We start from the raw sequence: 27,393 nt of genomic DNA, 5'->3' as shown, positions 1-27,393 counted from the left end.
CCTTAGTAGTCTGTAAAGACTTTGTGTGCCTTCCAGAGTGCTCTGGCATGCACACACCACTTGGGGCCATGAGAGAGGTCGTACCCTCTCTTACTGATTTATGGTGTAGGACAGGGGTCTCAAACTCAATTTAGCTGGGGGCCGCTGCAGACAGAGTCTGGGTGAGGCTGGGCCGCATTAGGTTTTCCACAAGAAAGGCATGGTTAAAAAATTCCAATCTTCTCAAATCTCTATATTTTTATTTTTTAATACAAAATATGAAAAATAAATAAACAAATTGATTTATTTTCTTATTAATTGCTAATCTGTAATACATAAGTAAAATAATAATAAGATCTTTTTAGTCAGTGAACTTGTGTCTTTTTTTCAGTCTTCTATATCTGCTGTATTTAGATTGAAATGTCTGTATTAACAGTTCTATAACCTTCTTCTGAACATGAATGGAACACTGTAGAAAATGAACTGTTCTTCTGAACATCGCTTCTCTTGCCTACTCCTTGCTGCTAGAGACCTGGCAGCGTTTCCTCTTGCATAGCCGAGCCAGATTTGGCCTGAGGGAGGAAGCAGTTGCGACCCTCAGTATGTCTTGAAGATGATCATCCGTAAGTCTGGACCTGTACTTGGACTTATTGAAGTTCAAAGTGGAGAAGAGCTTTTCGCACAAGTATGTGCTACCAAAAAGGCACATGGTCCGCTTGAACATTCGGGAACGCCGAGGGAAACTAGGGCTCAATTCTCTCAAAAATTGTCCAAGCTTGTCTGCTTTTCCACTCACCTCCCTGAACTTTGCTTTGAGTTCAGAGTTGCACTGCAGCTCAATGAGCTCCATTTGAAGCACAGAAGGGGCATCTTGCACATCAAAGGAGAAGGGGTCCGCAAAAATTTGAAAGGTGGCTCTGTGTGTCTTGAAGTCAGCAAATCTGTGATCAAATTCCTCCTGTAGCCTCAAAATGACATCAACATACTTGTCAGCACTGAATGGTGTGCCTGCATCCACGAGTGCCTTGCATGCTGGGAAATGGCAAAGGTTTGTCTGAGAGAGCTGAGCTTTCCAGAGGGCAAGTTTTGTGGAGAATGCTCTCACGTTGTCATAGGCAGCACTGACAAGTTGCCCCTGGCCTTGTAACGTCTTGTTCAGTACATTAAGCTCATGTGTTATATCAACAAGAAAAGCTAAGTCCATGAGCCATTTGGGATCAGTTAGCACAGGAACACTAACTCCATCCTTCTCCATGAAGGCTTCACTTCTGCTCTCAACTCAACTGGCAGAAAGGCTGATGTTGCTAAACTGACCTTTCTTTCCCGGACAGACTATATTTGCAGCCTGCAATATGCACTTTTAGACAAATTCACCTTCTGTGAATGGCTTCCCTGCTTTAGCAATCATCTCACTAACCACGTGGCTTCGACTGCTGCATTATTCTCTTTGGTTGCTTTCTTGAAGAAATCTTGCTGCCTCAGTAGATCTGTTTTAAGACTGGCAACCCAGTTCGCTCTCTCATCTCCCTGGTATTTTGCATCCACCTCAGCATGTCTAGTTGTGTAATGACGTTTCAAATTGTATTCCTTGTGCAGCGCAACTTTCTCTGTGCAAATAAGACAGGTCGGGGTGCCCCTGTGCTCAACAAAGAAATATTGCATTTCCCACTTTTCCTGAAATTGTCTGTGCTCATCACCAACCTTTCTCTTCACCGCAGGCTTTGAAAAAGACATGTTTGGGGCTATGTAACATTTATAATTCTACTTGGTGTCACTGTCGCATTGAAGTTTCAATCAAGTGTTTAGCCGACGGACGGGGAACGTCTCAACGCGTAGAGAACATCATTTCTGCTTCTTTTTCTTGCAACCGTAGCACGGCGATCGGCAGATAAAAAGCCGGTGGCAGTCTCCTTTGTTTTTACGCTCGATGTTCATGTCTTTCATGATGACACGAACACCGTGGCGTTTGCAGATGGTAGAAATTGCAGGGATAGCGAGCGCAAAAAAGGCGACTGCTCACGGCGCCGGGCTGTTGTTACAGGAGAAAGAAGCGGAAATGACACCGTGACATATAACAAATAACATCACCTGTTTCTGATGTTAGTTGTTTTGACTGCTTTTACATTATATTGAAATATATGTAATGTTCATGTAAGCTGCAATGCAAACGGAGTGATGCAAATAAAAAACATCGACCAACAAATTACGGTGCGACCCTATAATTAGTCCGGGTTACCGGGGACTGTTATTGCCGATGAACAGGTGTCGCTATGTGACTGCAGACTAAATTGGGCTGCATTGAGTTCATTACTTTTCTTTTATCCCGCCGCCTTCGCATCACTTTGAGAGTTAATATGAGATCTCTCTCTGTGAAAAAATAACTAAAACTCCCACTGACGTGTGTATAAATCTATATACGTATAATGTCCCGCTGGGCAGTAACTTAAAAAAACAACTTTTTTTGAAGTGTTGTGAACGCAGCGCGCTGGGGCGAATGTCCGCATTTGCCCAATAGAAAGGAGGAAGCCAGCCAGGCACAGAAAAGAAAGAAACACTCCAGGGCAACGCTGCTGTAACTTTCACTCATTGAGAAATGTTTCCCTGCTTGCATTAAGCCCGGCTGGTGTCCCCTGAGATCCATATCCCACCCTGATTGGTGGGTTAATTCAGCTCCGCACACAACACTGTAAAGTGTCATACATTATCAAACTAACATTAAATTTTCATATTAAGGTGGGGGCCAAAAACTATCATCCTGCGGGCCGCAATTGGCCCGCGGGCCGCGAGTTTGAGACCCCTGGTGTAGGAGGACACCTACTCTGTGTCTGGTTAAGTATAAGAGCCCTTTGTTAGGGGGACCACTGGACTCTTAGCACCAGCTTTGGGGTCACAGGGTCACATCTGGAACACACACACACACACACACACACACACACACACACACACACACACACACACACGTACCTACACTATGCACAGACTGGTACTCTTTGTTCATACCTGTGTAAGACGTCATATGTTAATGAACTTATGCATATTCATGTAACCTCAATAAAGAGCAGTGTTACGAGGGAGCAGACGAGAGCGACTGAGGTCAAGTGAAGGAACGGCGCTGTCACAGTTCTCTCCCTCATGAATTGTCTGGTTCCAGCGGTGGGTCTGTGCTAGACGACCCATCACCAGCTTTTTCCAGCTTTTTCCACTGGTTACCAGTACGTGGTAGAATCCACTTCCAGATCTGGTTGTTTGTCTTTAAATCTCTGAATGGATTGGCTCCATCTTATCTCTCTTTAACAAAATAATCCAAGTCGAGCCCTCAGCTCTGCAGATAAGTAGCTTCTGACCAGAACTAGACGTAAAAACAGAGGTGAGCTTTATCGATCGCTGCAGCCAAACTCTGGAACAGTCGCCCTTCACATCAGGTCGTCACCAACACTCGACATTTTTAAAACCCGGTTGGAAACACATTTGTACTCTGTAGCTTTCAATTCTGACGAGTCTTTATAGTAATTACTGTGTATGTTTCCTATTTTCTCTCTACTCTGTGCAGCACTTTGGCTCAAGCTGTTTTTAAATGTGCTGATAAATAAATGTAGATTTCTTTGAATAAAACAGTGGAGCCGAGCTTTGAGCTCAGTGTGTAACAGTGTGTGTATGAGAGCCATGTAATGTCCATGTGTGCATGCTGACTGTGCTGCTCTGACCCCCCTCCTCCTTTCAGGGTGGAGCCTGCTGGAGTCCGATGGTTGAGACCAGGTCTGAGGAAGTGTAAGTGTGTTTTTAATGGGATTCATGAAAACAAAGCAGCACACATTCAACCATCTTCATCATGTCAGGAGTCATCATCAAAGTGTCAATCAATGAACAGATGATGGATCAATAACTGCAGCTGGATTGTGTTTGTTCTCTCCATCAGATTCCTGTCAACTCACAATCGACACAAACACAGTGAACACAAACCTCCAACTGTCTGACAACAACAGGAAGGTGACATATGTGAAGGAGGTTCAGTCACATCCTGATCATCCAGACAGATTTGATGTTTGTCCTCAGCTGCTGTGTAGAGATGGTCTGACTGGTCGCTGTTACTGGGAGGTCGAGTGGAGAGGAAACGTTTATATATCAGTGAGCATCAGAAGGAAAGGAGGCAGTGATGACTGTTTGTTTGGACACAATGATCAGTCCTGGAGTCTGGAGTGCAATCGTGGTGCTCCTCAGTCTGTCAGGCACAATAACAGACTAACATCCTCCTCCTCCTCCTCTGTCTCTAACAGAGCAGCAGTGTATGTGGACTGTCCTGCTGGCACTCTGTCCTTCTACAGAGTCTCCTCTGACACTCTGATCCACCTCCACACCTTCAACACCACATTCACTCAAACTCTTTATCCTGGGTTTGCAGTCGGTCCTTTTTCCTTGTCTGGTTCCTCAGTGTCCCTGTGCTGAGTGGGGTGTAAAGAGTGTCTCCTATTACAGAAACACTCTGACTGTTGAACAGATAGTTCAGTCTGTACATGTCTGTCTCTTTCACTCGCAAACACGTTTTCAGATTCATGGATTCAATCAGTTGATGTTTGAAACTCTTCTAAATGATTCCTTGTAAACTTCTTCCTCTTCAGTCACAAACAAACAGGAAGTGATGTCACATGTGTTCCTGTCCACACAGCAGAATGAGTCTATTGCTGACAGTGATGTACAAACAGAGTGAACATTTCTGAGGCCCAAAATAAACTGAGTAGTTCACTGAATGAACAATGGACTGTGAGCTCAGTTCCTTCATCATTAGTATGGATTATATATGTATATGTATTATATTAGTATCATATATATCAGGTGCTGCTGGTTTCAGTCATTGTGCAAATGTGCTGTTTGTAAGGTTGTAAAGCTGCAGTCAGCTGAGACTGAAGAAGTCACCTGATCAGTGAGCAAACGTTTCTGAAAACGTCCAGATGAACAGAATCAACCTTTTGGGATCAGCCAGCAATGCAGCATCATTGTTGTTCAGGTTCAGAGGTTTGCAGGAATGAACTGATGACCAGAAACAGCTGCAAAGTCCAATAAAATACCAGCTGGAGTTCAGCTGCATTTGAAGAAGTCAAAGAAAAGTAAGGATGGCAAAGGGCGATGTTTTCTTCCAAAGAACTGAAAACATGGTCGACGCCTCATTAGAAGAAGAATCTGGACATTTGTGAGGAACTCTAACCAAGAAAGCAACACAAGAAAGCAACGTCAAACAGATCCAACAGACAGTTTCCATCACTGGAAGTGTTGAGTGTAAAAATGCTACATTGCATTATTGCATCCTCTCACCACAGGAGGTGCTGTTGGCACCACTGATTGCTGATCAGCTGTTCTCTGATGATCTGATTGATACTGTGAATAACGGGACTCACTGAACTCTGTGACACAGTGAAGATTACAGAGTTTAACTTCAACATCTGACTGACGTCACACAGACAGAAGGATGAACCAGTGAGGCACAGAACACAGTTACTGGAGATACTGGATCAGCTCCATGTGAACCTCTGATGGAGAAGCTGCTGAGCCAGAGAAACATCAGGACATGACAGGCAGCTGCACTTATCTAACAACATGTAGCAGAGCTGATCTATGTTAGAGGATCTATCACAGCAGCTGAAGCCAAAGTCCAACACTGGATAGCAGCTGAGCCTGTGCTGAGTGTAGTGTTACAGGAAAAGGGCAGAAACACTGACACTGGTAGCTCACAGTGATGCTGACTGGGGTACAGAGCTGAATGATGCAGCATCAGGACACTGTTTCAGTCTGACTGACAGAGAAACCTGTAGCTGTATCTACATGTGAGGCAGAGGCTACACAAGCAGCTTTCTATGTTTCACAGTGACTGAGATCTTCAGTGGGGGTGGACATGCTCCTGTACAGACCTCTGAGGAGAACCAAGGTGCAGTCAAAGAGTCCAGTCTGTCCTCACAGATGTGAACATGTGGTTTCATCAGGTCTGCTGTCAGCTAGCAGGCTCACATCAGAATCACTGTTCCTGAAAAACACAGTCTGTGTGACCTCATCAGTCAGCTGGTTGCTTCCTTGATGATGTGGGGATTAGGGAAACTATTTTACTGCTATTGTTAATAATCATCATAATTACCATTGCATTAATAATTAATATTGATATTGTATTCAGATGCTGACAGGAAGCATCTGCTGTGGAGACGGAGACAATGTTATTTTAAACTGTGTTAAAAGTCATTGTGGTTTTGAAACCTATGTATGACCTGTATCTGATTGACGTTGAAGGGGCGTATTAAATTTAAGCCCTGATGGTATATAAAGCATCTGCTTATGCTCTGTAAGTCGGGGATCGGCGCTGTCTGCGTACGGCGGTGGTCCCCCCACGCGTGCATTAAATCATCGTTTGACTCCACCTGGCCGGATCAGTGTTGTTATTTTGAAAGTTGATTAGCTCCTCTAACCCTCCTCAATATTGAACCCAACAATGACCACATGAAGCTTTCTGAAGCTTGGATTGAAAACGCTTCATTACTCAAAGCTTTCCAACACAGGCCTCTGTGCTGCCATCTGGTGGACAAACATATGAAGTGCAGCGTGAAGCTACAAATGAAACTGCTTCAGCTACGTTTATATATAACATACTATAACCTATATAACTATATGTATAGTGTATTATGTAGGTTTTAGAGCTGGGGGTAGAATTGCTGATGGCCTGGTTGTTATTTATGTTCCCCATGGTTCACCAGCTCTCACACAACATCAGCACCAATGATCCACGTCCTTATAAACCTCTGAATCAGGTCCTGAAGCTGTGACGTCCTGAGTGAAGACCTCACTGATCACATGACTCTGGTCACCTGGACTCAGTGTTTCTGAAGCAGTGTGCTGGGTTTTTAAAAATACGTGGCTGCTGCCTGATGTTGGGCCCACAGAGGAAGACGACTCACTCGCTCTTCTTCACTTCCTCCTTAAACATGTGGAAGGAGAGCAAAGTGCTGCCAGACTCTTATTTGTGACAGGAACAGAAGAAACCACAGCAAACTGTTCCAGTTCTTCATCTTCATCACAATCTATTTATTTCTGATGGTGTCTTCAGTCTGAGGGTTTGAAGTTTCCATGTCTGTGTGATGTGTGGTGTGAAGGCTGCTGGTTAAACTGGGACTCACTGTTTAAAGCACTGAGTGCTCATAGAGAGATGCTCCATGAGTCCCAGTACAGACTACAAACATGGTGGAAACTTAGCTTTGATATCCACACACTCTGCACGTCTGTGAGTAACTGTGATGAAGATGTGCAGAGATCTGTGTACAAACAGGAGAAAGACTGTAAAGACTCTGTGCTTCTAACAGCCTCTGTTAACATATGTGAGGCTGTTTGTTGTTGTTGCCATGGAGCTTTTCACTGTTTGGGTCAGCAGGTCATGTGATCAGGTTTGTTCTGTGAAAGCTGGACGATGGTTCAGTGCAGGGGCGATTCTAGGATCAGAGCTTTGTGGGTGCTGAGCACCCAGAGAGCTGCCCAGCCAGGCAAGATAAACCGGTCTCTGTCAGTCCCTGCATCCTTAAATGTTGTCCCGAGTTCTCTCTGACTGTCACTTTGGTGCATTTAAACCCCTGTTCCTCCTTGTCCTCATCGTCTGTTGTCTTCGTCTCCGTTTTCAGTCATCACAATTTTACCATCTCTGTGCAAGTTTGCAAATTTCTTAATTAAATCATAAGATTCTTAAATTCATCAAGTCTGTCTGTCCCTGGGTCCTCGTCACAAAACATGACATCACTGTTTTGTACATTTTAACACAATTTAATCCCCACATTTGTGAAAGAAAAGCAAAACACGTTTTTTGAAAAGTCTGTAACAAAACCATCAAATCTGATCAAGGTTATTTAAATGCTGCAAAAGAAGAATGGATAGAATAAAAAAAATACATATCCTAACCTTAATTACTGGGGAGAATAATGAATGATGCTCATAGTGAGTAAAAAGTAAACTGAGTGCATTTTTTGGACAGAGATTCACTTTTAATGTGTATGTATAATATAATACAGAAACAAAACACTCCCAAAACAGAATAAATTATTACAAATAAATTATTACAAAATATTAAAAAAAGAATATAAAAATGGAGGCAACTTTGCCTTTGGTAGAATATATACCATGCATGAAAAAATCTTTACTGCAGACACTAATTTTACTAATTTAATAATACTAATTTTGTATTGTAAGATTTATGAGTTTCATGCTTTCATAGTGGTACTTGGGAGAGCTTAACATTTTTATCAGGTGGTACACACTGTAAAAGGTTTGAGAAACACTGATAAGTGTATGTGTGCTTTTGGAAAACATTAAAGCTGCTGTACAGAATCTTTGAAACAAGCTTAAAACATTTTTAGAATATAAACAGAGCACTCTGCTTCTCTTTACAACTCCTCACTCCACCAGGGCTGTTTGGCACTTTCTGATAGTGCGCAAATGTGGTGCACACAGATAACTGGACGGTCCAAAAGTTGGCCTACCTATTACTGGCTGAGGTTTTAGTAGAGTTGTGGCTGAACCACATAAAAATATGTCATTAATTTTAATCTCCCCAATCAATTATAATGTTATGTTGGAATGTTGTTAAAGAGGGTCAAAAATGCTTAAACCCAGTTTGTTTTGCAGATTCTGTACAGCAGCTTTAATATAGGGAGAACACAACTTCCAGATTGTATGAGTAAAATCAGGTTTTTCCTCTTTGTCAGTTGAACAGTTTCTGTTGTGCCTGTCACTGTTCCCTGTCTGTTTTCTTACCTGGTTCTTCCTGATCTTGTACTTTCTCCTCATGTTCCCCTCTTTCCTCTCTCCCTCTTTGGACTGACAATCATACACAAATAGATTGTATTCAATTAGATGAAAAATTACATTAATATGAAATAAATTCTATTAAGATCGCTAACAAAAAGTCATCTCTCAGTGTACTTTCAACCAAAAGGCAAATAACCAAACCACATGAACATCTAATAAAAGATATAAATATTGAAACACTGATCCAACATTATTCTTGATTGACGGATCATTTGATTTTACACTTTTACCTGAATGTGGCTCCTTTTTTTGAAAAAACTTCCTTATATCCATTATGAACCTGGCTGTCTCTCTGTACACACACACACACACACACACACACACACACACACACCAGGAGTTATAAGGTTAATGGGCATTCAGTCAGTTAGTATCCATTTCAAATAGGACAGTGGTAACCAACAGTAGGCTGCGGACAATTTAAAGTTTTAGATTTTAAACAGGCTGTATACATTTCAATGGGAGCAACAGGACGGTCAAATGTCGCTGAATTTACTACAGAGCAGGACGGATTGTAGAGTAGCAAACATTGTCGGAAAACACGTTTTCAACACTGCAGGTTACTTGGTGTAATGTTTTTCAACTAAAAAGAAACATGGTCTGACTCCTACCTAACTATATAAAGAGTAACTGAAGGTTAAATGCAGCTAATATGTCCTGTTTTAAGCCAGGCACTCACACCTCCGCTCTGCTGCGTCTCAGCCACCATCGCTCTGGCAGCAAGAGCGCTAGAGCCAGAGCTGGGGAGAGCTGGAACAAACCATTTTGGGAGGAGGAGAGGGGGTTATCTATACCCTTGTTGTTAAAATGTTACGTCTCAAACAAGTACAGTACTGTATGCTTTTTATATTTTTTAGCAGTGTGTCACACAAACAGCAAATATTGTAAAAAAAAAAAAAAAAAAGAAAAAAGTAGGAAATCTTTGGGGGTGCTTTGATTCATTTTGGGGGTGCTGAAGCACCCCCAAAAATGGGCTAAAATCGCCCCTGGTTCAGTGTCAGGGTTTGTTTGCATTCATCAATAAATATCTAAATAAATCAAAGACTCCATGTTTGTTCTTTCATCATGTGACCTCTGCTCATCCATCTCTGTGTGTATCAGGATACATTTAGTTCATAATACACAGAAAAATCAGAGTTATTACCTGTAATAAATGTGAAAGTAAAGATTCCTGCAGTGATAACCAGGCAGCACTGAAACACATCCAAGCTGTCACCACGGTAACAGCACCGTCCATCCACAGGTGAGGGGAGGAGCAAAAAGAGGGACTTTCACCATTTTATACTAAAAACACTCAACTAATGTTTCTAATATGAAACAAACAAGCCCACATTAATGTGAGCATTTATTCAATAATAATAATAATGATCTCCTCCTGATCTCATTTCCATAGCAGAGAAAACTGTGGTGTATATTGAGGTGGAGGGTGTGGTCTATGGCTCAGGTGTAGAGTGACAGTGTTGTTTATTAAAATAAGATCGCATTAACAGTTTGAACGTAGTTACAGTCAGCAGTGAATATAAATGCTAAAACTGAATATATTGCATATATTCAATCCCCCCCCCCCCCCCCCCCCCCCCCCCATTAACAAATGGTTCAGCCCACAGCAGGACCGGCTTTCTTCTTGTTTTCAGTAGCAAGCGATGCTCATGATTGTGCCAGAGCACATTTTGAACAACACCATGGGAATTTCGGATTTTACACAGGTGCAAAAAATGGAGTGTCAATATTTCAGTGTAAACCTATTTTAACCTAGAGAGAGTATTTACAACTCTGTGAGGAGTAAAGCAGCTCTAACGTCAGAGTTAAAAGTCAGTGTTCTGTAGACACGGAGTGAAGACTTAACTCCACACAGTGTTGATTAGTACCAGTCCGCAGGCGCGCGGTCTGAGAGCTGTGACGCACGCGGAATTTTCTCCGAAGAGCTGCCACAGTCAGGTAAGTTAAGTTAACATTCCCATACTGGTAACATTGTTTAGTCATTTTTAAACTAAATAGCTTTTTATAGTTGCACTGATGTCGAGTGAGGACATGTTAGCAGCATTTACCCACAGGTTTAATGATATTGTCGAGTAGCTACATGCTAACCGTTGCTAAAAGTTCAAATGTTCGTTATCTTCTCACTGAGTTAAGATTAACCTAAAACATGTTAACTATGTATTTCTTCTAAGTGCAGCTTAGATAATATTATTGTCACATGTCTAATGGGATAGTTTTAGCAACTAAATGACCGTTTAATAGTAAGCTAATAATCGCTAATTAGCTTCGAAGAAACTATCAGAAAAAGTGGGACATTACAATAAAGTTTACTCTACTGATTTATATTCTTTTAAGCAAATGCCAAAGGCATACACTAATTTAGAATTAATTTAGATTATTTTGTATAAATTAACTGACAGCAATGTTAATGATATGTTAATATACATTAATTGTTCACAGAAATAAAGCGAATTGCAGTAAGTTGACCAATACTTGATAAGTAGACTAAAGTTATTAAACAATATTAGATGTTAGTCACACTTGGTCCATTTGCAGTAACACTGGTTGATAAAGGATCTTTATTAGCAGTTAATCTGTTACTTATTTCTTCATACTGTAGCTGCTAAGTAATATTAACTTTTAACTGCTTCTATTTTGTATAGAAACTAAAGCTCTAAAGTACATCCACAGTCTTAAACTCTTTCCTTTATTATTGTTTTCTCTTTGTTTTGTGAACAGAATATGTTGCTGCGTGTTTTGTTTGGTGGGGAGCAGAAGTATGTTAGGCTGTCTGACCTGACATGTGATGCTTTCATGAAAGAAGGTTAGAATATCAGGATAAAACAAGATAACAATGTTTACCTGGTCAATATACCAGCTTAATTATAAGCTTAATTATATTCTTACTCAACTACCTAAGTTGATAATTGTTTCTACTTCAACAATGAATGAGAATTACCTATATGCTTAAGCTTCAGCTCATCAATATTTTGTGAAGACATAGCCTTACTCTACCATTTAATAAGAAAATGCATGGCCTTTTTTTTTTTAACAATTTCTGTAACATTTCTTTTCTCTTACCTTACTTCAGTGTGCCTAAAATTTAACATAGCAGAAGGCAGACAGCTAGATATGAAGGTGTTTGACCAGTCTGACACAGAAGTAGACGCAGAGGTGTTTGAAGAAATAGTGAAGGGGTCACCTGTAACCTTCCGAGTCATGCTGAGCAATGAAGAACTTGGTAATCACTCACATACGTATATGTTTATATTAAATATAAAGGTTGAGATTGAAGCATTAACAGTTCAATTTAATGCTTCTGCTTTGGTCATGTTCCTTAATGCACAGGTGTATCTCTATCATCATCATCATCTTCTCCATCTGATGATACAATCATGCTAAACTTCACAATGTGTGAACCTCCTGAAGAAGCAGCCACCACTGAAGGAAGACAACCTAAAAGGCCATGCCATATAAACTATGAAGCAAAAGCTGTGGGTAGTGAACATTGTTAGCCTAATTTGCATGTTTGATGTGAAGTGTTTTTATGTAATCATTTTCCAGTTTTTCTCAAGGTTTAAAACATTTCTGACTTCATATTTTATGTCTATTTAAGCTGATTGAAAAAATCCTAACAACAAAGCCTGGTGGTGAACACATCATACAAGAGTATGCAAAAACCAAATCTCTGACAGATGATAAACATACTTGCTGCTGAGATGACAGAAGCACATGGGTAAGAATCATAAATGTAGTCTATAAAGAAACATTTTTAGTATTATTTTTAATTGTGATGTTCAATGCCAATTGAGTGACGGTCATCACTGAATTTATACATTAGGACATCTCCCCCTAAAAGTGTAAGAGTGATGTATGCGCAGGGGATTGTTGCTCTGTTTCCATATCTGGAAGACCCATATTCACAACATGGATATGTAAGTAAAGGGGACCTTGCAACATTAAACACATAGTTGCCCTCAGAAATGTTGATAACATTCTGCTTGTATTTAATTACATAGGAACATTACTATGATCCAGAGAGCGGTTCAGGATACCTTGCGTGGCGGTTGAAGACCATTCAAAGAAAAGCTGCAGAGGAAAGAAGTGTCTCACTTTCCAAATCTCCTAAAAGTAAGTTCACTTGTGATTTAAATGATTCTGATCTAATTTGTAGGTAGGAGTCAATCAAATAGTTTTTTCTTAAGTTGGCGGGCCAGGCCGTGGTCGATCCAGACGACTCACCACTGAGACAGTGTTATCAGATGAGGATGTAAAAGCAGCTATTGCGCTTTTGAGACACTCTGCTGATGAAGACACTATCCGTGAAAAGATGAAAGCTACCTTCATTTATCGGCATTCAATGGTCAGCGATGATAAGAATGCAGCAGATGTCTTCACAGTCTTCCCGCGGTTTCTGGACACACCAGGACTGGTAAGACATCTTCATTTGTTGAATCACTGAAATATTCCATGCAGCTTGCAATTTCACTCATTACACCTCTCTTATCTTCTGTTTTTGCATTATAGATAGAACAAGATTTCCTGTTTGATGAGGTCACTGCCAACAAATTCTTGGAGAGGTGGCCCATCGATCTCAAATCAAAGGTTGTAAAGGAAAGTCATGGACTTGTACCCACCTCGGAGCTCTTGGAGTTGATGTGCAATGCTGAGTCAGCTACTGAAGTTGAGAATGGTATGACTCTGACTGTTTTTATCTGCCATTGTTGGTTATATAGGTAATTCTGTCTATTGAATGTATTTTTGGAGTAATTCTTTGTTTATTCGTCTGTAGGCTGGGACAGTGACATGTCTGCTATCTTGCTGCTGCTACATCTGCTACCGCCATCTGCACAAGGGCGAAAGAGACCAGGAAAGATATCTGCATCTCAAGCTGTCGATAACCTCATCAAATTCCTAAAGGTATGTTATTTAAAATATATATTCCATCACCGCCATTGTAATGTACAGTAAGGTGATCTAATCTAATGGGATAGTCACTAAATACTGCTGTTTAATGTGTTGTTGTAGGCTGGAACCAGTGTACAGCAGCATCTAGACAACATCACCCGAAGCAGTCAGCCCTACCTTCTTGCTCAGGGACCCACAAGAAGCAGCATTCACACCTTCTTCATTGTGATTGACAAGCATGCACTTCCATGTAAAGCGACAGGTTCAGTAGGAGCCCTTGATGAACTCTTTAAGGCCCATTATGTCTTTGATACGTCTTACAGTTCATCCCTGACCAACCTTTTCACTTTTCTGCAAACAACCATTTACAACATTGATGTTGGGGAAACAAAGGAAACTCCCAGAGTTGCAGAGTTGCGAGCAAGAATGGTGCGTTAGTATCCATTGAGATCAAAATAATGAAGTGCTTTCTTTGCAAAAGTGATCATGGTAGACCAAACAGCCTTGTAAAACACCTTAAGGTAATTCATGGTCTCTGTGCTGGCAGGACACTATATCTCAAATGTGGCCAAGTGGGATGCTCACATTCTTTTAGTCGTTTTTCTGGCTTTAGAAAGCACCTGAACAAATGCCACGTAAGCAGTTCATTTGATTCTGCAGAACTAGATTTTTCACCAGTTCAAAGTGTTACGGACACAAGTACTGCTGCTAATGATGATGTGGTGCCTGAACATTTAGAGGCTGAGTGGGAATTATCTTCAGCAGACCTTGTAAATAGTTGTGCAGCTGTTATTTCTGATCTAAAGGCAGCAGGTGTAGGCCAAAGTGTAGTGAATTCTGTAGTGAATTCCATGGAAGAGATTGTTCAAGATATCCAACAACATGCTAAAGAAACAGTCATTAAGCATGTATTTAGTAATGAAAGAGAAACAGAAATGTGCAAGAAAGTTGAAGCATGTTTTGATGAGTTAGAGAATCCTTTCTCAGTTCTTAATTCGGAGTACAAGAGGTCAAAATATTTATCAGACAAGTGGGAAACTGTAGAACCAGCTGAATGTGTAATTGGCTCAAGATTTGACACAAGGCGAAATAATAAGACTGGAACATATGATCAGGCAGTTGTTCAAGATAAATTCATGTATGTTCCAATAATATCAACATTGGAATCAATATTTAAGAGTCAGCATGTTGGAGAAATGTTGAAAAAATCCGACACTTGTGATTCAAGACTCAGAGATATTTGTGATGGATCTCTATTGAAGACTCTTTTTTCAACAGAAAAGCACACAGTTCAGATCCAAATGTTCTATGATGACTTTGAGGTTGCAAATCCTCTTGGTTCCAAGCGAGGTATTCACGAGTTGGGTGCAGTATATTTTACGTTAAGAAACTTCTCTCCCAAATGGAATTCATTTTTGGCCAACATACACCTTTGTGCCTTATTTCATGCACAAGATCTGAAACGTTATGGTTTTAGTGAAATTCTTGCTCCTATTGTTCGAGACATTAAAGTGTTAGAGAGCGATGGTATTGAGATTCCACTGTTTGGTGGTTATGTTCGTGGTAGTGTGGTACAGGTCACTGGTGATAATTTAGGCTTACATAGCTTGTTTGGTCTGGTGGAGTCTTTCAGTGCAAGGTACTGTTGCAGGTTTTGTTTAGCTGAAAAAGATGACTTTCAAACAGAATTCTCTGAAGATTCCCCCAAAATAGTGTTGCGCACCAAAGACAACCACACTGCTCACTGTCAGGAAATGTCTAATAATCCATTGCTTCCTTATGTTTTTGGTGTAAAGAGTTCATGCTTATTGAATTCACTGACATATTTTCACATCAACTGAGAACTTCTCAGTTGATGTGATGCATGATGTTTTGGAAGGAGTGGCCCAGTACGAACTGAAGTTATTGTTTTTGTATTTAAAAGAACAACATCTTACATTGGAAGAACTGAATTTGAGAATACAAAGTTTTGATTATGGATTCATGGAGAAAAACAATAGGCCAGTGGCTGTGAATTTAGGTGGAGAGTCTAATGATCTGGGACTGAATGCTATTCAGACATGGTGCTTACTGAGGAATGTTCCCCTCATGTTTGGAGATTTGGTAACCTCTACTGACCAACATTGGGGCCTACTACTTTTATTACTACAGATAGTTAATATTGTATTTTCTCCTATGTTATCTCAAGGTATGTGTGTATATTTAAAACATTTGATTGTGGAACACCACAAACTGTTCAAGATGTTGTATCCCCAGAAAAACCTTTTACCAAAGCACCATTTTCTTATCCATTATCCTCGCTGCATCCAAAAAATAGGGCCTGTCCTTCATAGTTGGTGCATGCGCTATGAAGGTAAGCACAATTTTTTCAAGAAACAGCTCAAATCATTCAAAAATATCACCAAAACGCTGGCCAAAAAACAGCAGAATTATATGGCATACATTTGGCAATCTTCAACAGCCTTTAGTCGGTTAGACATTGGTCCAGGAAAAATGGTGTCTTTAGATATGGTAAAAGGAGGTTCTGGAATTTCAATAGCAATGCAACTGCCCAATAGAGTTCAAGTTATGAAAGTGAACTGGGCGAAACAGAATGGTATTGTTTACCGCCCGCATTTGGTTATTTGTGGCAGTGTCTGAAATGCCTGTTTTACCAGATTGAGTCAGTTCTGATAATACACGAGAAACTGGTACTTCTCACTTTGCCATTATGTACAGTAGCCTTTCAAGAACATTTCCATGCCTATGAGTTGACCAGGACAAAGCAAGATTTAGTTGTCTTTCATGTTGACAGCCTGCATTATCCCAGGCCTTTTGACATACAATTGTCGTATGGAGTGAATGACAACGCTCTCTTTGTGGTCCCATATTGCTTTCTCTGGTGAGCATCATAGCTACTGTCATTTGTAAGAGTTTGTTATGCTAATAAATGCTGTTACTGTAACCTGTATGTTTGTAGTTATTTTCACAATATAGGATAGATCACAGCCATTTAGAAATATAGCATCATATGATAAATATGAAAAAATAATGAAAATGAAATATTATTACACATTAGAGTGAACTTGGACTAAAAATAACTCTATAAAGTGAAATCATATTACTCTAAACAGTGTGAATAACCCTCAGTGTTAAATATTTTTACACATTTTGTTGTTAATTTTGACACTAAACTGAGTAGAATTAACACTAAAAAGTTAACACTGGCCATAGAGTAAATTTTACTCTAATTTTGAGTGGGACCAAATGTTATCTGAAACAGAGTTAAAATCAACTCTAAGTGTAAAATTGACACTCTGTTTTTTACTGTGTGGGTGGATGTTACACTGTGGAAATGGAAGGTGAGTGTTATTAACCCTCTGTGGTCCACGGACACGCTGCACCTCCAAATCACATGACTGATGTAAGCTGACACAGCAACAAGCTGCAGCCACGCTGAGTCTCTGTTTCAGCCACATTGAAAGTTCGAGCTTCAGTGTTTTAAAATTTTAATTACAGGCCAGTAAATCCAGAGTTATGATGATATATATCAGCCACGCTTTTTACTAAACACTGTCCTCACGTTTGTGTGTTTTAAGCGTTTTCTAAGGACAGCGCAAAAACAGTAAAGAAAGGGAAAAATCCACGTTTCCTATCAGTGGAAAAATGCCCCATGTTGACCAATTAAAAAAAGTCAACATGTGGGATTTGGTTGTTTAGGAAGAGGGAAAAGTTTTGGGAGTGACGGTAACGGCAGCGAGACAAAGCGAGCGAGTGAGAGAGAGAGAGAGAGAGAGAGCTTTTAGATGTGGGAGATTTGTGACGTTTAGTGTGGAGTGTTTACTTAGTGTGTTGTGTAGCTGTTCTGTTGTGTAGTCGTTTTGTGTGTCATTGAGGGCACTAATGAATGTCACAAAGGCACATTTGTAAACACTGTCACTAAGTAGAAAACCAGCGCAGTGATACACCTGCTGTTGTCAGGCTGCAGGTTTGTCCCTGTGCTCTTCTGTCTTTTGGTGGACAAACTTGTTTTTACTGACACACATCATTTGTGGAGCATCTTATTGCAACACCTGATTGTTCTCTCATTTTAGTTTTAGTAATATTTGTAAATGGTTGTAGCCTTTGAATAGCTGTAACTGTAGTGACCACTGTGTGTGAAAGGGTTAAGTGATCAGGTTTAACAGATCAGTGATAAATCTGTGCTGTTGGATCAATAATGAAACAGACTGCTGTTAGAAATAACTCTGATTCTGCTGTTTATATTCTGATCAAATAGATGATAAATAGTTTCAGTGCGTAACTCACAGAAAGAAGCAGAACAGTTCACATCAGGCTGAAACCTCTGCAGTGTCTTCTTGGCTTCGTCTCTAAATTTTAAAGTTCTGTAGTATTTTATAAGAAACTCCTTTAAATTGTCCTTCATGCAGCCAAGTTTGTTTCCAGTTAATTCCTCCATATAAAGAAGAAGAAATTGTGTTTATAAAGGATCTTCCTGTTATTCCACGTTTGTTGGAGAGAAGTTATGCTTATAAGTTTCCATGTGTAACAGTCGCAATAGTGTGGTGTCTCTTTAAGACAACTTCATGTTTAGTGATGTCACAAGCATGCGCCCCTGCCCTCTGTTGTATGAACGCTGCTCGCTTCATGTATGATGAGACAGCAGCCGTTCAGCTGGGCCTTGTTGGTGAGGAGTGTTTATTAAAGGACGAGCACTGTGGGATTCCCAGTACCAGTGTGGTCGGAGTTTTTGACTGTCCTGCTGTCTGCCGCCTCCTCTCAACCACTGAATACACATGTCAGAAAAGCTTGCTCATGAAAACTGTTTCCTCTTCCTACTTTTCACAATAAAAGTCCTGCACAGCTGTACTCTGGTTACTTGATATGTGACTATTGTGGTTATATCAGTTTTGTATCAGATTTCTTTTTTCCTAATACATTAAGGATAATATACTCTCTTTCCTCTTTTCCCAACTGTGGTAGAAAGCACAGCTTAGCCTTAGCAAAGAAAAGTCGTCACTTCCTGATTTCTGTTTCACTGATAAATATTGTCACACTGGGGTTTTTGCAAATGATATCAGTGACCACTGTGTGGCAACTGGAGTCAGACAACTGAAGCTCCCACAATCAAGACCACAAACAGCTTTCAAAGGAGATTTGAAGCTTTTCTGTCAGCAAGCTTCATGATTTATGGGACTATAACTGGAACAGAATCTACCTGATCACCAATGGTGAGCTGGCATGGAATTATTTTTATGACACTTTTATCAAAATGATAAATAAGCATGCCCCCATGCTCAGATTTAGAGTGAAATGCAGAAACAATCCTTGGTTTTCTCCTCAGCTATGCAGTCTCCTTAAAAACAGGGATGCTGCTCAGGCCAGAGAAACTAAATCTGGAGCAGATTGGCTGATTTGTGGCAGCTCGGAAATCGTTCAGCCTCCTTCATTAAAAAGGCCAAATCAGAATCCTGTCCTTCAAAAACTACTAAACATCTGAATGATCCTAAAAGATTCTGGAAATAATAAAATCTTCTCATGGTGACATAACCACCAATGAGTTGCAGCCTTTGCTGTAAAGGAGTTCAGGAGTTCACAGATGAAATGTACCTACAAAGAAAGTAGAATTTATTCAAACTTTACCAAGCAGTTCAGCAGGGAGTGGATGTGCTGTTGGGTTGTTGGAGGTACAACACACAAGAAGGCCGATGCAGGTGGATGCAGAGAGAGGCCAGGGCCACGTTCAAACCTGAACACGCTGCACAGTGTTTTGTTCCATTTGTTAGGGATGAATGAAATGCTTCCTTCAAAGGATGTGTGCAGTCACCAGTGGGCGTGGAAGCATGTGCGCCCTCATTTGGTGGGTATTGGCGACTGTCAAGCCTTTCAGTCGCCGAGCAGCTGAATAGGGGGATAATGTTGACGTGCCCGCTGTTCAAAACGTAAGTCAAAGTTCCAGATTAAAAACTTCTTTATTTGTTATCAAATCCTTAAAATCCAGAAAAACAGTGATCAAAATAAACATTCTAAGCTTGAGCGGTCAGCAAAAGTCGACTTCTCCCATCACCCACTCATTCACAAAAATTCCCTCGGGACGTGAACAGGTGATATAGCAATCACTATTACTATTACCGACACCACGTGACCCAAAGCTACGCCTATCCACAACAGTGGGTGTGCAAGAAAAGTCATCCTGTCACACAGCAATGCCTACATAAATCACACCACTCTGCTTAAATAATAATAATAATGTTTAGTGAAGCAGGTGAAGCAAAGGGCTGCTTTTAATAGGCTGGGAGACCCAGGTGTGCTGCTTTAGCTGGTGAGCCTCTTATGCTAGCCTCCATCTATAAGCTGGGATCATAGGAGCACTGCAGTCCTTACTAGATCAAGTATTGTTATTTATGCAGGTGACAAAAGTTTACATTCACAGAGTCATAGAATTGAGCCTCGTTTGAAAAGCAGGTGTTTAATGCAGCTGCTTAGAGTTCACACACAGTAGAAGAATCAGACTTGAGTCACATTTCAAACCACTGGAAAAATACTTAGCAAGTAATAATGAAAACACCACAGACTTAGTATATCCTGTTTAGTCCTGTGTTTGATATTAATGTGCTGTTCAGAGAGGATCTTATGTCCTCTTTTACAAAGCCGCCCCTTTGTTTCATGATGTTTGTGTATAAATGAATGTAGGTGTATTTATAAGTGTGAAGGAGCCCTGGGAGAAAAGACTGAAGCTTGTGCCAAAGAACAAACAGGAAAGAAAGATCAGCATTAATAAAGACGAGCACAGAAGGAGCCCAAGCATGTGTTTCTTTTTCAGATTTCTCTAAAAGTGTGTGTTCATTTGTTCCATCTGTCTTCTTCACAATAAACAACAGCTAACAGACACAGATGCACTCTGTGTCACTTCACAGGGGCTGATGAAAGTGGACACAGTAAAGGGAGAGCTGGACCTGCTCTACACATCCTGGACTCTGTTAACAGACTTTATTCTGCAGCATCAACAGATGACGTATAAAAATATATGAAAATATAGAAACGTTTAACATTGTGACTGTTCACATTAGTGAAGCTGTTACTTTGCTGCCAGGTGGAAAAAGAAGCCTAAAGCTGAGTCTTATTAAACATCTGCTGCACGAGAGAGTTTCATGGCCCTGCTTTATCCTGTGCTCGCTGACCACCTCGTCCTGAAACCTCTTCATCATCCTCACAGTTGTGTGAAGAAAGAGGGAAGCAGGTGGAGATGGAAACCATCTGTGCTCCTGTGTTCACTTGTGTGTGTGCGTCTATGCTCATATCTAATGTGTACCTACAGACAAATACAAACACAAACAGCTGGCATTGCACAAGAGTCTCTACTGGAGCAACCTGCAGATGTCAGAGATGTGATTAGAGGGTAAAGTGGACTAGTGAGTGCATCTATGTTGTTGTTGTCTGCTGGGGGACAGCATCAGCTCCAGAGATGCATCAGGATCAGCAAACTAATCTGCAAGGCTGGAAGTGTCACTGAAGGAGTTTGAGTCAGTGAGGGACTCAAACTCTTTATTCTGTGAACACAGCTGTCAGGCAAAAAATCTGTGATGGGACATTTCTTTATTTCATGATCACTTTGTCACTTAGTTCTATGCATGTAGGACAGCATCACATGTGAGTCTTATGCTGCTTCACATCTTTGCTCTACACACACACAGTGGGGCATTGTAAGTTCATGTGGGTAAAACCTTTTATTGAGTCTGTTTGTCATTGACCTGATCGACCTGTAGCACCTACCAGAGGGAAGGGGTGGGGGGTGGAGTGAGTGTCCAGGGGGTCCTTGAGGACGACATTGCCAGTATATAAATGTCTCTGAGGGAGGTTAGTGTCGGGCCCAGGGCCGCTCTGCTGCCCTCACCACCCGCTGCAGTTTCCTCTTGTCCTCCACAGCAGCTGAACCACAGTGTGCAGCAGAAGGATCTCCATGGTAGAAGTTCATTAGCAGTTTGTGATTAGCATTCTTACGTAGATCTCAAATTAAAAACCAATGATTGATGCAAAACTCATTTGTTGCTTTGGGTTTGTTATTTTCAGTTTATTTAATATAAACTTTTATGTCATTTCTTCTTCCATTGACCTGAATCCTCACAGTTTATAGAAGGGGCCCTGTTGATGTGGAGAAACATCTGAGCACATGTGATGTGCAAGTTAAGAGCATTTGAGCATCTCATGGTGGTTACCTCGGAGACTATCTGTCACTTTGTGTAGAGCCACGCCCACAGTGCACAGATTACATGCGTACGACTAATTTGTCCACACAGGAGGCATCTTGATGCTGTCATCATACACAAAGGCTTTTGTACAAAGTATTAAACAAACTGCAGCAAGTGTGTTCAAGACTTTTTCCCTGTCTTATTTCTCTTTATTACACATAATCTATGGAAACGTGTGGTTTGATTACTTTGCATGTGTGGATTTGATGGGTTGTTGCCACATCTGGTGAGATTTTCATGTCAACAGCACCTTCTGAAATATATTTCTTTAGAAAATTGGTGACATTGGTGAAATTGGTCCAATAGTCACTCTATTTAAACCCCATAACCACACTGGGTAGCAACCTCACCACTACATGGCCACAGAGATTTCCACAGTATGCACCTGTGTGGAACAGGAACATGACACAGAAATGTATTACAAAGATCTAGTCTGGTTAAATATTACAGTTTATCTTTCAGGTTCATTTCTTGGAGGATTTTGTAAGAAACAAACTGCTTGAATGGCTACTAAATGAGTTGGAGGAACGATTTGAATTTAAATTATTATTATTTGGTGGATTTTTTTCAGCAACTGTGACACTTAGTAGTAGAACTGACACACAAAACAACAACTACACTAACTATATACTCTGCAACACACCCAGTGAGCTTGATTTGAAAACCTTTTCTGTCTTACTGACATCACTGAGTTAATCCCTGAAGTTGGTCCAAAGATTCAGACGCAGTCTTGGGCAGTTAAAGGTGAGTCTGTCACAGGTCTTTGTGACCCAGCATTTTAACTTGTTGTATTTGATGTTGTGCTTCTGAGTCCTTGGTTGTGCTGTTTTGTGGGAAAACTGCCCTTCACTACTACCTCTCCCACCTGGAAAACAAAGACTCATACATCAGGGTACTTTTAGTTGATTACAGCTCGGCTTTCAATCCTGTGATCCCACACAAACTCACTCACAAGCTGGCAACACTCGACCTGCACCCTCCACCCTCTGTGACTGGCTACACTCGGCCTGCACCCTCCACCCTCTGTGACTGGCTACACTCGACCTGCACCCTCCACCCTCTGTGACTGGCTACACTCGGCCTGCACCCTCCACCCTCTGTGACTGGCTACACTCGGCCTGCACCCTCCACCCTCTGTGACTGGCTACAGGACTTTTTGACTGGCAGACAAACACTGGCGTCCCACAGGGTTGCGTCCTCAGTCCCATCCTCTACACCCTGGTCACCCATGACTGTGTCGCCTCCAACAAAGACAACATCATTTTGAAGTTCACGGATGACACTGCAGTGATCGGTCGCATCACTGGAGAGGACGACGTGGCTTATAGGAGAGAGGAGGCTGGTCTGGTGTCACGGTGTGAGGACAACAACCTCACCCTCAACACTGATAAGACAAAGGAGATGATAGTGGACACGAGGAAGAAGAAGAGGCCTCACCAGCCGCTGTTTACCCGGGAGCGTGAAGTGGAGAGGGTGAGCAGCAGTACCTGGGCGTCCACATCAGTGAGGACCTCAGCTGGACACTGAACACAACACAGCTGGTCAAGAACGCTCAGCAGCTGCTGTATTTCCTGAGGAGGCTGAGGAAATTTGGTATGTTGGCCAAGATCCTCAGCAAGTTCTACAGCTGCACTGTGGAGTGCACTCTGACCAGCTGCATCACTGCATGGTATGGCAGCACTACTGCAAACCGCAAACGCCTGCAGAGAGTGATAACAACTGTGGAGAAGATCATCAGGACCCCGCTGCCCTCTCTGCAGAGCAGCTACCATCACAGAGTCCAGAGGAGAGACACACCTCTGCCCTCGAGACGAAGGTTCAGAAGTGTGAAATCTAGAACATCCAGACTCAACAACTCCATCTTCCCCACTGCTATCAGACTCCTGAACAGCTGACCGACCTCAAACTGCAGTTTGCACATCAGGTCACTTTGCACACTAAGTTCATTTTGCACATTAAACTCCTTTGTACATCCATGTACATCAACATTTGCAGACCACACGTGTCTTCAGTTATTTATTTGTACTTATTTGGAGTTATTTATCTTTTTATTTTATTTTTTTAAGTTATTTTTTATCCTTATTTTATCTTTTTATTCATTCTTATCTTGTTCTTTTAACCCTTATCTAACTTGGCATTGTGCACGGTGTGTTTAAATTCAGTTTAAATTCAGGGACATGGAGCCCCTGTTGATCCTCTACCTAATCACACGAGCCACGGTGTGAAAACGGGTGTGGGTCACAATCAGCCAAGGTTTTGGGTGAACCCATTGTGAGATCTAGCCCCACGCTATCATGTGATTTCCTGTGATCAAATGTCCCAGGATGTGAGTGGGCATTAAGACGTCCGAGTCCCTCTTCAAGCAACTTAAAGAAGTCCAGACGCTTTTCTTTCAAGCTCCTTCGACAACATCATTCATAGAACAACTTCCAGCTTCTTTTGCTCGGCCACAGTTTGGATGGATTTGCATTTAAAGGTGCAACAAGACTAAAATGGTTACGGTCAGGAGGTCAAAGGTCAGAGCTCCTGTGGGTCTGAGGGCGGCCTCACGCTGGAGAAGGATGAAGGAGTCTGACCTGAGCCAGTGTTTGACATGAACACATCAGCACTGCTGTCAGTGAGCCTAACGACAGCCGTTAGCAACATTTCAGTGTTTCAGTCATAAAAACACTTCCTGTCACTGTGGTGGTTACAGTGACATCATGCAGTTTGTGCTTTGACCTCCAGAGGGCGACAAATCAGCACAGACAGAGAGCTCAATTCAAACTTTGCTGCCATCAGTAATAATTCTTCAAATATAATCATCAGTGTTTGAGCAGCTATGATATCAGGGACAATCTAGACATGTGTGACAATACTGAACATGTCACATGACACACCTTAAACATCATGTGATCCACTCTCAGTCTGCACTTTTCAATCATGACTTCAAGGTTTCAGGTTGAAATGAGCTTTGAAGAAACATTCAGTGAAATAAATCTTTCATGGATTCATGTGAGCAGCAGATGAACTTTGTACCAACAACATCTTCAATAACAGAGTCTGAATGAAGCTCAGGTGTTGATGCTGCTCACTGATTGGACGGTTGGTTTCACCTCTGCTCTCAGTCTTTACTGCACAGGTGAAGGTAGAAAGTGTGACTGGATCTATAGACTGGAAACAGAGAAACATGCTGAACATTTGAAGCTTTGCAGCAGAAATGTTCATGTTACAAATACAGCAGAGCTGATCTGGGATCAGTGTGTTCACACCTGCAGCTACAACAAGGTTTCATGTCTCCACACGTCAGCATGTGAACTTTACTCTGACTCAGTCTGAGCAGTCAGACGGCATATTTTTAAAGTTAACACATCAGCACACACAGAGCTGAGCCCCTCCCACCTGTGCTGAGTTTCAGGTGGAGTCCCGCCTCCTTCCAGGAAGCAGCTCACCTGTGTGTCCGTGTTTAGTGTCCAGGTGTGGAGTGGAGCTTGTTGTTGGTGTGTGAAGAAACTGTAAGTTTGCTTTGTTTCCTCCTTTAACAGTTTGTCTTTAGGAACTTTACTGTTTGTTCAGCTCATGTTTGATTTCTTCACACAACAAACTGTGTGTGTTTGTATTTCCGGTCTCTCCATTAAAGTCAGTGTGTAATGTTTTCCTGGCTAACATCAGCTGTGTGCAGCTTAGTTCAGCACAAATCTGCCGCTCCATAGTTCACGGTAACGGACTCACAGCTGGACCAACGAGGCCGAGTGTGTCCGCCACTCTGAGCTACGTTCGTGTTTGTGTACTTGTAGTTTGTACTTTGTGAGTTCACTCAGAGCCCACAGAGGACGCAGCGTACGTGATGACGTCACAGCCCTTTACCTCCTTTACTGTCACTGTGATTAATATTTACACACGAGACACCTGCAGAGCTCTGACGCTAAGCTAGCCACACAGCATGCTAATGCTAATCTAACACTAAGCTAACGCTAAGCTAACACTAAGAGTTCTCACAGACACGAGTTAAAAAGCTGCTTTTAGTTTGTGATCAGAGTCCAGGACTGAGAGCAGCAGTAGAGCTGATGGATGATGAATTACTGGATGGAAGAAGCTTCTCATTAGCAGTAAATCAGTGTCTGTGCAGTTCTCTGCAAACTCAGCAGGAAGAATTAGTGTGAAGCTTTAACTCTGCTGATCCTCTTTGAATCATGGATCAGCTGAAATGTTTAAAATGTTGTTCACACGTGTTGGACTGACTGAAGCTTCCAGTCACAGTGAATCAGTGTGTGTCAGTGAATGCATCGTGTGTGCTTCACGGCTCCATCTAGTGGACTGATAGTAGAGCAGCTGATGGCAGCTTCCTCTGCCTCACACTGCTGTCTGACTGCATTCAGCTGACACTGAGATGAAGCAGGAAAGAAGCAGCTGATATTTGGACAGCACACATGATGGAAAGGAGGATTTCAGTTAATGTGCACATGAATGATTTGTTTCCTCTGCAGGTGAAGGTAGAAAGTGTGTGTGAGCTGATGTGAATTGAGCAGCATGGATCAGTGTGAGGACAGAGAGGAGGGAGTCCCTCCCTCTAAAAGAGCCAGAGAGAGCCAGACCAAAGCTCAGAGGTGAGATGACCATCTCTAACTGTCCATGACTCTTCTCCATGTCACAGCTCAGCACTCACATCACTGCTCCATCATTATTCACAGGAACCCACCTGGACCTCCACCCAGCTCTGTGTCCTTACAGAGTGACACGTCTAAAGATCTTCCCCTTGCTTTTAAAGTGCAGCCTGTGTCTGCTGCAGAGAGGTGAGCTGTTAGTAACATGAACTCTTTGATTAAACTGCTTGATGTTGTTGGATATAAACTGCAGAACAAACACGTCGTTCCCTCAGTCCCATTTAAACTGTCTTTTAAAACAAGCCTTTGGTTTGCAAACAACTGAAAACCCACTTCAGCAAACAGGAAGTGATCAGAGCGTCCACTTCCTGTCAGGCCCTGCAAACATTTCATACTGAAGAAAAGTTGATATCTCACATTTTTACTCCACCACATTCAACCATTTTGACATTTTAGGCCACAGCACGAAACTCTTGTCACATGACTCCTGTTATGTTATAGAGTCATGTGACCACCAGGGAGTGATTTGTATGGATGTGTGTGAAACACATTCAAATCAATCTGATTCATCAATGGAAACATTTTTGGTGTAAAATGCACCAACACTGAAAACACTGAAGATAAAAACACAACAGATGAAATATGAACAAATCGAGGCTTTGAGTACACGTGTGTGTGTTTGAGACAAAGAGATAAATGGATTGTGTGTCTGTCCTATTGTTGCATGAGGAATTTATTGTAGCTTTTGTGCGTGTACGTTTTTGACCACGAAGGTGTTGAAAGGGCGTAAAACAGTTGGAGGCTCAAGAGTAAACACTAGTGCTGTCAGTAGATTAAAAAATGACTAATTAATGACACAATTTTCTGTCATTAATCGTGATTAATTGCAA

At 41.5% G+C, this 27,393-nt stretch overlaps 3 protein-coding genes and 1 pseudogene across 4 annotated transcripts in view; 3 read left to right on the top strand and 1 right to left on the bottom strand.

The window, feature by feature from the left end:
* Positions 1–27,393, bottom strand: part of LOC148105994 (Fc receptor-like B) — a 385,026-nt gene that overhangs the window by 303,228 nt on the left and 54,405 nt on the right. The gene's annotated exons all lie outside the window — the stretch shown is intronic.
* On the top strand, positions 10,647–12,998 carry LOC148105997 (uncharacterized; annotated as a pseudogene).
* On the top strand, positions 12,990–14,209 carry LOC148105996 (uncharacterized). Its single transcript, XM_087838045.1, has 4 exons — positions 12,990–13,216; positions 13,312–13,477; positions 13,577–13,704; positions 13,813–14,209. The coding sequence occupies exons 1-4, from the start codon at positions 13,115–13,117 to the stop codon at positions 14,128–14,130; spliced, it is 714 nt and encodes a 237-aa protein (XP_087694171.1). The 5' UTR covers positions 12,990–13,114; the 3' UTR covers positions 14,131–14,209.
* Positions 26,424–27,393, top strand: part of LOC118453432 (protein NLRC3-like) — an 815,502-nt gene continuing 814,532 nt past the window's right edge. For both annotated transcript variants that reach the window (XM_087837957.1, XM_087837961.1), the window contains exons 1-2: positions 26,424–26,506; positions 26,591–26,692. In XM_087837957.1, coding sequence (XP_087694083.1) covers positions 26,430–26,506; positions 26,591–26,692 — 179 coding nt within the window. In that variant the 5' untranslated portion in view covers positions 26,424–26,429. The remainder of the gene's footprint in view (positions 26,507–26,590; positions 26,693–27,393) is intronic.

Source organism: Neolamprologus brichardi, chromosome 3, assembly GCF_056152115.1.
Source record: "Neolamprologus brichardi isolate AB-2024 chromosome 3, ASM5615211v1, whole genome shotgun sequence".
NCBI classification, from domain to species: domain Eukaryota; kingdom Metazoa; phylum Chordata; class Actinopteri; order Cichliformes; family Cichlidae; genus Neolamprologus; species Neolamprologus brichardi.
This window is presented reverse-complemented; position numbering and strand designations above follow the sequence as displayed.

Bases quoted from the DNA above. Each gene is read 5' to 3' on its own strand.
- LOC148105996 (XM_087838045.1), top strand. From the start codon at position 13,115: ATGAAAGCTACCTTCATTTATCGGCATTCAATGGTCAGCGATGATAAG. The intron at 13,478-13,576 runs GTATGACTCTGA...ATTCGTCTGTAG, and splicing joins AGCTACTGAAGTTGAGAATG to GCTGGGACAGTGACATGTCT. The intron at 13,705-13,812 runs GTATGTTATTTA...GTGTTGTTGTAG, and splicing joins ACCTCATCAAATTCCTAAAG to GCTGGAACCAGTGTACAGCA.